We start from the raw sequence: 13,126 nt of genomic DNA on the forward strand, positions 1-13,126 counted from the left end.
ATGAAAGCAAAACAAGAGGAACCTCAAGGAGGAGGTTCTGAAGGACGTCTGTCAGAGCTTCTCAGATGTCTGGTGGTGACATTTATATTTGTATAGAAGCAACGGTTCTTTAAGCAAAAAGAGCAAAAAAGACACAACTATCACATTTTATTAATCTAAAAAAAAAAAAAAATGTTGACCTTTACATAGAAAAAATGATTCAAAATGGCCTGAGTATTAAGATGCTGAAAAACCCCACGGGGATTGTCCTGAGTTACCAAGTCAGTGACATCTGGGCATTTACCGGATGTTACCCCAGTAACACCAGCTGACAGGATGGACCCTCCTCAGTCTGATTTCTCAGGGGACCCTCAGTCTTAAAAAAGGGTCGTCCATTCCAGTCAACTTCTTATGCTGTATGTGTCCAATGTGCCTTTGGATTGCTTTGGCTTTGGGCCTGACCTTCATCCTCCTTACCTTGGCATTTTCAGTATAGCAGAGGTCTTCTTTCTTGTCCTTTTCTACCATTGTTCTCCACCAGTAATATCTTGGTCTCTTCTTTTGACATATTTTAAAGGTCACATTTCCTTGCACTTTTTCTCCATATGTATATCTATAATACAGAAAAGAAGGAAGGTCCCAACTATCACACAAATAGATGAACATAATGAAGGGAGTCCGGCCTGAAGACCCAACACAAGAAAGATTCCCGGGGAACAAAACTATGTAGAACAAGGATTAAATAGAGATAAGAATACGACTGACTAGAATTCAAAAACTACAACTTACTTGGCCGACACAGAAATGGGCATCTCTTTATCTAAGATCGAGATGGATCTTGGAGCGTCCATATTCACCTCAAATTTTGGAAGGACTGAGGAGAGACACAAGACAGAAGCTCAGCGGAAACCTTTGATGAACTGGTCATTACATTATAAAATAAAACCCATTCATGGTAAAGAATCATAAGAGAAGGTAATAAAGGCCTTCATTTTTTTATTAAAATGTTCTTCGAGATTTTTCCATTATATGATCTTCTGTGTTCTTTCAAGTGAAAATCAACACAGGAATAAACTAGACCCTATCTGGGGAAGGATTTAACAATACGCACTCACATAGCTACAGGCTAGTATCCTTTCTTGTCCCAGATGATAAAATGTAACTTTTAAAGGGGAATTGACTGCATTAAAATAAACCTGAGGGCCGGAAATATGTCCCAAAAATTGTCCCAGAAAGAGAGTCGCTGGATTTGGACACTGGGGACCCTTCGTCCCTTGGGTCTCAATGAGAACCTGGGTTCCGCTGCGTTTCTTTGATCATCCAGACCACTACTGTGGACCACTTGTTTTTAATTATTGATTTTTTAAGTTTTTCTCCTCTTTCTCGCCTTTCTAGGTTACAATACTCCTTGTAATGGTCTTCGGCCATTTGAAACAGAAGACCCCTTTATCTTTGTCAAGAGTGGAATACTTCCTCGTCTTTTTTACAGGATCCGGTTGCATTGTCGCATCAAGACTGTTGTTTTGTTGTGTCTTGTCCTGACCCCCATTTGCACGATCCTCTTAGTTTTTCACTTCTTCCTTATCCATTACTCTTCGTCATTCCATACATGTATTTTCCAACGTTTTTAAATAATTAAATAATATATCACTAGAGGGTTATTTTACACTTTCACTGTGCATTTCTCATGAATTTTTATATATTTCCCTGCACCTTTTTTTTTTCATCCTAATTTTTCTATAGTTCTCCTTCACTACACCGCCACTTGCATGCTTTTTTTGTCTTCCACTGTGGCTGCTGTCACCCACATTACTTCACCCCCTTTTTTCACATAGTCACTCATCAAAACTATTTTGTTTCTCATTGATTACCAAGGGGACGCTTTAATCTGCGGATTGATACATTTTCTTCAGCGCACTATGTATTTGGCACTAATGAGATGTGTATATGGTATGAATTGTAATTATCAGTATGTATTTACATATTATTTTATATATATATATTTTTTCATATTTTCTCTGTCAACATTACTGTCGTTCATATATGTACTGTTATGAATTCAATAAAGTATTTATATTTGTGTACTAGTACATGGTGAGCTCCAGGTTTTGTGTATCCATGCTGCATCCATACCGCACGAATACTGCATTCATACACCATCCATAGTGCATTCTTACACCATCCATACTGCATTCATACACCATCCGTCCTGCACCCATATTTCATCCATACTGCATCCATACACCGTCCATACCGCATCCATACGCCATCCATACCGCACCCATACGCCGTCCATACCGCACCCATACGCCGTTCATACCGCATCCATACGCCATCCATACCGCACCCATACGCCGTCCATACCGCACCCATACGCCGTCCATACCGCACCCATACGCCGTCCATACCGCACCCATACGCCGTCCATACCGCACCCATACGCCGTCCATACCGCATCCATACGCCGTCCATACCGCACCATACGCCGTCCATACCGCACCCATACGCCATCCATACCGCACCCATACGCCGTCCATACCGCACCCATACGCCGTCCATACCGCACCCATACGCCGTCCATACCGCACCCATACGCCGTCCATACCGCACCCATACGCCGTCCATACCGCACCCATACGCCGTCCATACCGCACCCATACGCCGTCCATACCGCACCCATACGCCGTCCATACCGCACCCATACGCCGTCCATACCGCACCCATACGCCGTCCATACCGCACCCATACGCCGTCCATACCGCACCCATACGCCGTCCATACCGCACCCATACGCCGTCCATACCGCACCCATACGCCGCCCACACCGCACCCATACGCCGCCCACACCGCACCCATACGCCGTCCACACCGCACCCATACGCCGTCCACACCGCACCCTAACGCCGTCCACACCGCACCCATACGCCGTCCACACCGCACCCAAACGCCGTCCACACCGCACCCAAACGCCGTCCACACCGCACCCATACGCCGTCCACACCGCACCCATACGCCATCCACACCACACCCATACGTGCAGAATGTGTGGATATCTGCAGGATACAAATGAATGGTTTGCACTTTTGTATCCTTTTTGTTTTTTACAACTTATCCGTTAAATGGATGTGAAAAGCATGATGTGAACCCACCGTTACCCTGACATAACTATAGGGAAATTCACTTATTCTCACATCCCACAACTCGCTGACATTGGGAGGATCACCACAACTGAGCCCCAGGAAATGCATTTCAGCTCTGCCTCGTCTGTAGATCCGCATTTACTTACCAAATTGATCCACCGCGAATGACAAGCTTGCATCCTTGGTTTTTATACTGTACGTCCCCAGCGCTGCTTCAGGAGGCAGCTGATACGAGAGCTCTACAATCTGCGAATCAGCGCGGACATCTTTCCATTGGGCCAAACGGTTTTTCTGTGGATCCTGCAGATAGATGCAAAAGGTAGAATATTCAGGGATCAAAGATGCAACAACAACCCCAGAATATAAAGCCAAATACCCCCTGCATTCAATGTCCATGGAGACGATTCTGTATGAACAGCTCTGTCTGTCTCTCTCAGAGCAGCAAATCTCAGCACAACATGAAGCAACAATTGGCAGCTGCCTGTACAGTCATTGTGGCCCCCTCTATGTGCATGTATTTGTCAGTGTGGCCCCATCTATAATTCTATGACTCCTGAGCGTGGCCCTCTCTGTGTCTCCTGAATGTAGCCCCCTCAGTGTGGCCCCCCTCTGTCTCTTGGTTCCATGACATAACATGGGCTTCATGTGTAATAACATTGGATTCTCACCTGTAGCTCGACCATCGAATACTGATGAGAAAAGAACAGAAATAACGTTAGATGTTACATATGAGGCGATGTATGATACATGTTACATACAAGGTGATATACGATACATATATTACTTGTGAGGCAATGTATGATACGTTACATATGAGGTGATGAAGCGAACGTGTTACACGATGTACAATACATGTTACATGTGAGGTGATGTATGATACGTGTGAGGAGGTGTATGACATGATCAGCCTTCCGATACACTTTGGGGGCAGTTTATCACCATCACGGACGCGGCAATACCAAATATGTCTATTTTATTTTATTTTTTCTGTTTTTAACATTTTTTTTATTCCTTACTTGGGTATTTTTATTTTTTTTACATGTGAAACCTTTTTTTTATTTTCACTTTACCACTTTATTTTTTTATTTTTATTTAACACTTTTCGTCCCCTATAAGGTCATACAAGACCTCTTTGGGACATTTACTTCACTTTTTCTTTACTGTTGATTTCTCCTGTAACTGGGGCTGACATAGTAGCCCCAGTTACAGGAGAAATACACCCCCCAGACAGGCTGTACAGCAGTATACAGCGCTGTACAGCCTCAGTGCAGGGCTGACATAGTAGCCCCAGTTACAGGAGAAATACACCCCCCAGACAGGCTGTACAGCAGTATACAGCGCTGTACAGCCTCAGTGCAGGGCTGACATAGTAGCCCCAGTTACAGGAGAAATACACCCCCCAGACAGGCTGTACAGCAGTATACAGCGCTGTACAGCCTCAGTGCAGGGCTGACATAGTAGCTCCAGTTACAGGATAAATACACCCCCCAGAGAGGCTGCACAGCAGTATACAGCGCTGTACAGCCTCAGTGCAGGGCTGACATAGTAGCCCCAGTTACAGGAGAAATACACCCCCCAGACAGGCTGTACAGCAGTATACAGCGCTGTACAGCCTCAGTGCAGGGCTGACATAGTAGCTCCAGTTACAGGATAAATACACCCCCCAGAGAGGCTGCACAGCAGTATACAGCGCTGTACAGCCTCAGTGCAGGGCTGACATAGTAGCCCCAGTTACAGGAGAAATACACCCCCCAGACAGGCTGTACAGCAGTATACAGCGCTGTACAGCCTCAGTGCAGGGCTGACATAGTAGCCCCAGTTACAGGAGAAATACACCCCCCAGACAGGCTGTACAGCAGTATACAGCGCTGTACAGCCTCAGTGCAGGGCTGACATAGTAGCTCCAGTTACAGGATAAATACACCCCCCAGAGAGGCTGCACAGCAGTATACAGCGCTGTACAGCCTCAGTGCAGGGCTGACATAGTAGCCCCAGTTACAGGAGAAATACACCCCCCAGAGAGGCTGTACAGCAGTATACAGCGCTGTACAGCCTCAGTGCAGGGCTGACATAGTAGCCCCAGTTACAGGAGAAATACACCCCCCAGACAGGCTGTACAGCAGTATACAGCGCTGTACAGCCTCAGTGCAGGGCTGACATAGTAGCTCCAGTTACAGGATAAATACACCCCCCAGAGAGGCTGTACAGCAGTATACAGCGCTGTACAGCCTCAGTGCAGGCCTGACATAGTAGCCCCAGTTACAGGAGAAATACACCCCCCAGAGAGGCTGTACAACAGTATACAGCGCTGTACAGCCTCAGTGCAGGGCTGATCGAGGTCTCTGAAAGGTCCCCTGCTCTGCATACACAGCGCTCGGCGAGCGCTGTGTATGCAGCGATCCAGAAGGCCAGGGCACCTGGGCACTGTCCCTGCCATCTCTCTGGGTTGCCCTGCTGTTACTGACGTTCTGGAACGTCCATTCAGAAATAGAGAACCACCTCCCGGACGTTTATAGTCTATGGGCGGACGGGAGGTGGTTAAATGTGGAGCTTGCAGGATAACTGTCTGCTTGGTAGCTCTGGAACTGTGGCAGGATTAGCTTCTGCACCTATCTGTAACACAGACCTCACCCTGATCCTCCTTCCTCCTACCATTTACAGTCTGGCCAAACAAGTGATCCCACACTCAGATATTCCGAGGCTCTTTTCATCGCCATTACTTGATTTGGCCCTCTCGCCAAGCACTCTTAAAGAGGGACCTGAGATCTTGTGCCCCGATTCCCAACCTCTTGAGCATCTAGAGTCACAAGAACATGACGCTGGGGAACGGCAATTAGTGTTTAATGAGGTGAATGATGATGAGACACAGTTGCCAATGACTCAACTGCAATTACTGTCTCAAGAGGTTGAGGAAGAGGATGACACACAGTTGTCAATCACTGAGGTTGTGGTTAGGTCAACAAATCAGGAAGATGATCAGAGTGAGGAAGTGGAAGAGGAGGTGCTGGACGACGAGGTCACTGACCCAACCTGGGAAGGTGGCAACAAGCCGAGCGAGGAGAGCAGTACAGAGGGGGAGGGATCTGCAGCACTGCAACAGGCTGGAAAAGGCAGTGGGGTGGCAAAAGGTAGAAGGCGGGCACCAACGAACAGGCCCACAACTGTTCCACGGAGCACCCCCTTGCGTAAATCTCCATTGCCAAGGGGTAGGTGTTCGGCAGTATGGCGCTTTTTTGAGGAAAGTGCGGACGACAAAATAATAGTAGTTTGCAACCTGTGTCACACCAAAATGAGCCGGGGCGTGAACACTAGCAACCTCACCACCACCAGCATGATCCGCCGCATGTCATCAAAGCACCCTAATAGGTGGGCCGAACACCTGGGTCCACAATCTGTGTCTGCGGGTCACACCACTGCCTCCTCTTCCCCTGTGTTACGTGTTGCCCAATCCCCTGTCCAATACGCAGGCCCGGATGCCTCCCTTCCTGCACCTGGACCTTTGCAAGCACCATCAGTGACCACATCCACTTCCATGTGAACACAAGCGCAAATACCCAGCCACCCACCCACAGGCCATAGCACTAAATGCGCAGCTTTCCAAATTACTGGCCCTGGAAATGTTGCCATTTAGGCTTGTGGACATTGAGGCCTTCCGCAGGCTTATGTCGGTGGTCGTCCCTCGTTACGCAGTCCCCAGCCACTACTACGCAGTTACTGAGAAGGTCCACTTAACCACGGACACATGGACAAGTGCTTTCAGCCATGAACGTTACATTTACCTGACGGCACACTGGGTGAATGTTGTGGAGGCCGGGAGCGACTCGTACCCTGGGATGGCACAGGTGCTACCGACACCAAGGATTGCGAGCCCAATTCCATCAAGGTTTTTGCCACCACCTATGTTAGTGGCTCCATTCCCCACTTCTCCTCCTCCGCCTCCTCCTCCACTTCCACCTCCGAATTATCCTCTTACAGCACCAGTCAGCTTTCAGTCGGTAGCTGGAAGCAGTGTAGCACTGCAGTGGGGAAGCGGCAACAGGCCGTGCTGAAGCTGATCTGCTTAGGGGACAAACAGCACACCGGTCCGGTATTTTGAATGCCAGATCCGGCACTAATACATTCCTATGGAAAAAAATACCGGATCCGCCATTCCGGCAAGTCTTCAGTTTTTTGTCCGGAGATAAAACCGTAGCATGCTACGGTTTTATCTTTTGCCTGAACAGTCAAAAGACTGAACTGAAGACATCCTGATGCATCCTGAACGGATTCAGAATGCATTAGGATAAAACTGATCAGTTATTTTCCGGTATTGAGCCCCTAGGATGGAACTCTATGCCGGAAAAGAAAAACGCTAGTGTGAAAGTACCCTTACAGTAACTGATTACTAATTGGTCTCCCACTCACCAGACTCTCCCCTCTCCAATCTATCCTAACGTAGCAGCCAGACTCAGCTATCTCTCTAACCACTTCTTAGATGCCTCTGCCTTGTGCCAGTCATGACTCTGATGCCTCCACCCTGTGCCAGTCATTGCAGTGATTGCCCCTAAAGTACAGGATTCGATTTAAAGTCCTCATTCCCCCACAAAGCTCTCCACAGTGCTGCACATCCTCCATACATCTCCTCCTCATCTCCGTCTACCACCCTACTCCTGCTCTCCACAGTGCTGAACCTCCATACATCTCCTCCCTCATCTCTGTCTACCACCCTACCCATGCTCTCCACAGTGCTGCAACCCCTGAACCTCATCCTCATCTCCATCTACCACCCTGCTCCTGCTCTCCACATTGCTGAAACCCCTACATCTCATCCTCATCTCCATCTACCACCCTACTCCTGCTCTCCACAGTGCTGCACCTCCTACATCTTCTCCTCATCTCCATCAACCACCCTACTCCTGCTCTCCACAGTGCTGCACCCCCTACATCTTCTCCTCATCTCCGGCTACCATCCTACTCCTGCTCTCCACGGTGCTGCACCTCCTACATCTCCTCCCTCATCTCTGTCTACCACCCTACCCATGCTCTCCACAGTGCTGCAACCCCCTGCATCTCCATCTACCACCCTGCTCCTGCTCTCCACATTGCTGCAACCTCTACATCTCATCCTCAGCTCCATCTACCACCCTGCTCCTGCTCTCCACAGTGCTGCACCTCCTACATCTACTCCTGATCTCTGTCTACCATCCTACCCATGCTCTCCACAGTGCTGCACCTCCTACATCTCCTCCTCATCACTGTCTACCACCCTACTAGTGCTCTCCAAAGTGCTGTACCCCCTACATCTCCTCCTCATCTCTGTCTGACACCCTACTAGTGCTCTCCACAGTGCTGCACCTCCTACATCTCCTCCCTCATCTCTGTCTACCACCCTAGCCATGCTCTCCACAGTGCTGCAACCCCTGCATCTCCATCTACCACCCTGCTCCTGCTCTCCACATTGCTGCAACCTCTACATCTCATCCTCAGCTCCATCTACCACCCTGCTCCTGCTCTCCACAGTGCTGCACCCCTACATCTCCTCCTCATCTCCATCTACCACCCTACTCCTGCTCTCCACAGTGCTGCACCTCCTACATCTACTCCTGATCTCTGTCTACCATCCTACCCATGCTCTCCACAGTGCTGCACCTCCTACATCTCCTCCTCATCACTGTCTACCACCCTACTAGTGCTCTCCAAAGTGCTGTACCCCCTACATCTCCTCCTCATCTCTGTCTGACACCCTACTAGTGCTCTCCACAGTGCTGCAACTCCTACATCTCCTCCTCATCTCTGTCTACCATCCTACCTGTGCTCTCCACAGTGCGGCACCCCCTACATCTCCTCCTCGTCTATGTCTACCAGCCTACTAGTGCTTTCTACAGTGCTGCACCCCCTACATCTCCTCCTCATCTCTGTCTATCATCCTACCAGTGCTCTCCACATTGCTGCTCCTCCTACATCTCCTCCTCATCTCTGTCTGCCACCCTACTAGTGCTCTCCAAAGTTCTGCACCCCCTACATCTCCTCTTCATCACTGTCTACCACTCTACTAGTGCTCTCCACAGTGCTGCACCTCCTACATCTCTTCCTCATCACTGTCTACCACCCTACTAGTGCTCTCCAAAGTGCTGCACCCCTACATCTCCTCCTCATCTCTGTCTGACACCCTACTAATGCTCTCCACAGTGCTGCACCTCCTACATCTCCTCCCTCATCTCTGTCTACCATTCTACCCGTGCTCTCCACGGTGCTGCACCCCCTATATCTCCTCATCTCAGTCTACCACCCTACTCCTGCTCTCCACAGTATTGCACCTCCAACATCTCCTCCCTCATCTTTGTGTACCACCCTGCTAGTGCTCTCTACAGTGCTGCACCCCCTACATATCCTCCAAATTTCTGTCTACCACCCTTCTTGTGCTCTCCGTTCAGCTAATGACTTACCACTGACATCCACTACAATCCACAACTCTCATCCCCCTCTCCAAGACTTCTCTCAAGCTGCACCAGTTATCTGGAATGCCCATCCCAAAGCAATAAGGTTAATTCACATCTACAGTTTTTGGCGCTCCCTAAAAACACATATTTTTAGGTTAGCCTATCACATACCCTGATCTAAGCTTTCTCTATTCACTGCCCCTCTCCCCCTTCAGAACCATTCCTCTGAACCTAATCTATAAGTATCCACCACACCCCATACACTCAGAATTACTATAAATATCAGCTGCTGATGGCTTACGCAGCCTTATATCTACTTCCCTCCTGTGTTCAGATGGCCGGACCATTGTACAAAACAAGCACTTGTCCTCTTCTGTGTCACCCCTATCTTCTCGTAGATTGTAAGCTCTTGTGTCGCACCTATCTCCTTATAGATTGTAAGCTTTTGGACCTCATTTCTCTTGTTTTAATTGTTGACCTGTTTATTGCTATGTTTTCTATGACTGTTTGTACATGAACCCCTAAACTGTACAGCTCTGCGGAATATGTTGGCGCTATAATAAAGATTATTATTATATAGTTCATTTTTAACAATACACTAACTCTTTTTAATATATACAGTAATACATTCGTAATATAAAATGTATATATAAGAATATCTTTATTAGACTCACCGTTTTATTGAGCACTTCCAAGTCTTGATCTATTGTTACCATGCGGAAAAGAACTAAGAAAGCAGATAAAAAATTCATCAGATTAATACAACACATTGCAGACAAATATGGGAAATACAATTTGTACTGCAGATATAAAACAGAAACCAGAATATTCCCTGAAAAAAAACACTATTCTACATAATATTTAAAGGGTCAGTGGATCTGATGTCTAGCCTATAAAAATGCACATATGATGTAATGTCTCTGTAGGTTAAATCAGCGCTGGAGCATTATGCTGTATCTATGGACCTTTTTCCCACACACACTTTCTGGTATCTATAGTACTTCCTTCTATACTTATCTATAGACCTTTCCCCCTTACATGTGAATATATATGTAAGATTAAACACAATGCACCAGCGTTCTGCAGTCATAGAAAATCTGGACTGATACTGTATTCACTTTATAAAAGAATATCTGGTACTTAGCAAAGATATTTTGATCAAAATCATTTGTGCCCCTCAACCACGGCAAGGTGACCTCAGACTGGGTGGGAACCTGCTCTATTGTCACTACTCTCTATACCAGCAAACCTCTGAAGTCATGGTACAGAGAGAGGTGACATATAGAGTTGACAGTCTACATGTGGAGCCTGCTCTCCCTGAATTCAGAGGTTTGCTGTTACAGAGAGATGGAATAGAGCAGTTCCCATCCAGTCTGAGGTCACCTTGCCGTGGTTGAGGGGCACAAATTATTTTGATCAAAATATCTTTGCTAAGTACCAGATATTCTTTTATAAAGTGAATACAGCATTGGTCCATATATTCTATGATTGTAAACCTCTGGTGCATTGTGTTTGCTTTAACTTTTCTAGTTTCGGCCGTCGAGATGCTCACCTGCGCATTTACATCTCTGTACAGAATGCGCTGTCTTTTTTGCCCCTATATGTTTTGTGTGTCCTCCTGCCCTATATACGGTATGCATCTATAGTACTTCCTTCCCTGTATGCGGATCTCTTGGTCTGGCCTGTCACCTTTTTGTCCAGGGTTGTACTTCCCCTTGTCTGTCTGGATGAGGGTCCCGATGCTTTTCCTCCTCACGGTCAGTTCCTTTTTGCTGAACTCCACTTGGTTGCCCCCGGCCTCCTGACCTTGAACGCTGATGGTGACTGTCTCTGTCACACTTGAAGGTTCAGGAACCTGGAGCGGCGACATAATGTAGGATCATTTCAGTAATGGAGGACATCTGTCCACATGTCTGTACGTTCCGTGTTACATTGTATTTCCTATGATATTAGCATGTTACAGGGCTCAGGACCTGGAAGGAGTGGCAGTGCCACGTGGGACTGTCTGGCTGGACTGTGTATAGGCTAATGCTTCCTGATGAGGTCTTCAGATCCACAGCTATGTGGTGATACCCCTCCAGGTCCTGGGAGGAGTGCAAGCAAAACGTGGCCGTGGATGGGTAATACAGGTCTGGGGGAACGAAGAGTCCGAATCTCCTGCAACGAGAAGAAAATAAACGAGTTCCAAATCTCAAAAGATTAGCATCCTGCACCCCATACTGCAGCCGCACATAAGTGCACTCTGTACTCCCCAGACCCCAGCACTACTCAGGACTTACATGTTCTCTGTACTCCCAGAAACCTGCACTACTCAGGACTTACATGTTCTCTGTACTCCCAGAAACCTGCACTACTCAGGACTTACATGTTCTCTGTACCCCCAGAAACCTGCATTTCACAGGAATTACATGTTCTCTGTACCCCCCAAACCCTAGCACTGCTCAGGACTTATATGTCCCCTGTACTCCCAGAAACCTGCATTTCACAGGACTTACGTGTTCTCTGTACCCCCACAAACCAGCACTGCTCAGGACTTACATGTCCCCTGTACCCCTAGAAACCTGCACTGCTCAGGACTTACATGTTCTCTGTACCCCCCAGACCCCAGCACTGCTCAGGACTTACATGTTCTCTGTACCCCCCAGACCCCAGCACTGCTCAGGACTTAAATGTTCTCTGTAAGCCCTAAAATCCTACACTACACAGGACTTACATGTTTCTGTAACCCCTAGACCCCGGAACTGCACAGGACTTACATGTTCTTTGAGCCCACCCAAACCCCACCACTGCTTAGGATTTGCATGTTTTCTGTACCACCCTCCCCCCAGACCCCAGCACTGCTCAGGACTTCCATGTTCTCTGTCCCCCCAGACCCCAGTACTGCTCAGGACCTACACTCTGCCTCATTTCTGCACTTCTCCACCACCTTCTTCCATTTCCTGAATCTACATTAAGAGAATCCTGAACAAGTCTGTGCAGCATGGAGAGGCATTCCCCTTTATAGCAGGTAGAACTTCCTCTGACAACCTTACTACAATCCTGAGAATACAGAGAAGGGGCTGAAGGACCTCAGACCTTTCACTGCTCTGCTTCCGAGGTGTCATATTAGGTGTGATCTAGCTGACAACTGGCCAGATCCCTGACAGAGGAGCCCCAGATGCTGCACTGCATAGACGTTATATACCCAACTATTAGCAGAAGTGTGCACAAAACAGTATTGATGCCGCTGGTCGTACTTACGGAGTTTTGTTAGACTGAGTCATTTCTATGGCGAGGAGCAGACACAGCAGCCACATCTTCTGGCCCATTCCTAGGGGAGATATACGGAAGAACACATAACTGGCAGGTAAGTTCTCACAGACAACGCGTTTCGGGTGGATAATGAATCTCAGTCTGGTCCCAAAATGCTTCACCCATAAAGTCATTAGCATATCATTACCTGATCCTATAGAGACCTCATGTGGTCGCTATTTTGTAGTCACTCGGATTCTTCTTCCTCCACTGTCTACATAGTACATTGTGTTTGGTACATGAGTGATAATGACTATCTCCTCCGAAACATTTCTGTATGTGTCAAATTTCTGTATG

The 13,126-nt window shown here is 47.6% G+C and overlaps 1 protein-coding gene across 3 annotated transcripts in view; it reads right to left on the reverse strand.

Annotated features, from left to right (window-relative positions):
• LOC122941242 (alpha-2-macroglobulin-like protein 1) overlaps positions 1 to 12,836 on the reverse strand; it is a 154,059-nt gene extending 141,223 nt beyond the window's left edge. For all 3 annotated transcript variants that reach the window (XM_044298324.1, XM_044298322.1, XM_044298323.1), the window contains exons 1-8: positions 12,779 to 12,836; positions 11,512 to 11,695; positions 11,228 to 11,393; positions 10,213 to 10,265; positions 3,788 to 3,808; positions 3,266 to 3,419; positions 769 to 853; positions 457 to 592 (exon numbers count right to left, since the gene is read on the reverse strand). In XM_044298324.1, coding sequence (XP_044154259.1) covers positions 457 to 592; positions 769 to 853; positions 3,266 to 3,419; positions 3,788 to 3,808; positions 10,213 to 10,265; positions 11,228 to 11,393; positions 11,512 to 11,695; positions 12,779 to 12,834 — 855 coding nt within the window. In that variant the 5' untranslated portion in view covers positions 12,835 to 12,836. The remainder of the gene's footprint in view (positions 1 to 456; positions 593 to 768; positions 854 to 3,265; positions 3,420 to 3,787; positions 3,809 to 10,212; positions 10,266 to 11,227; positions 11,394 to 11,511; positions 11,696 to 12,778) is intronic.
• Positions 12,837 to 13,126: the final 290 nt, after the last annotated feature.

Source organism: Bufo gargarizans, chromosome 6 (assembly GCF_014858855.1).
Source record: "Bufo gargarizans isolate SCDJY-AF-19 chromosome 6, ASM1485885v1, whole genome shotgun sequence".
Classification (NCBI taxonomy): Eukaryota; Metazoa; Chordata; class Amphibia; order Anura; family Bufonidae; genus Bufo; species Bufo gargarizans.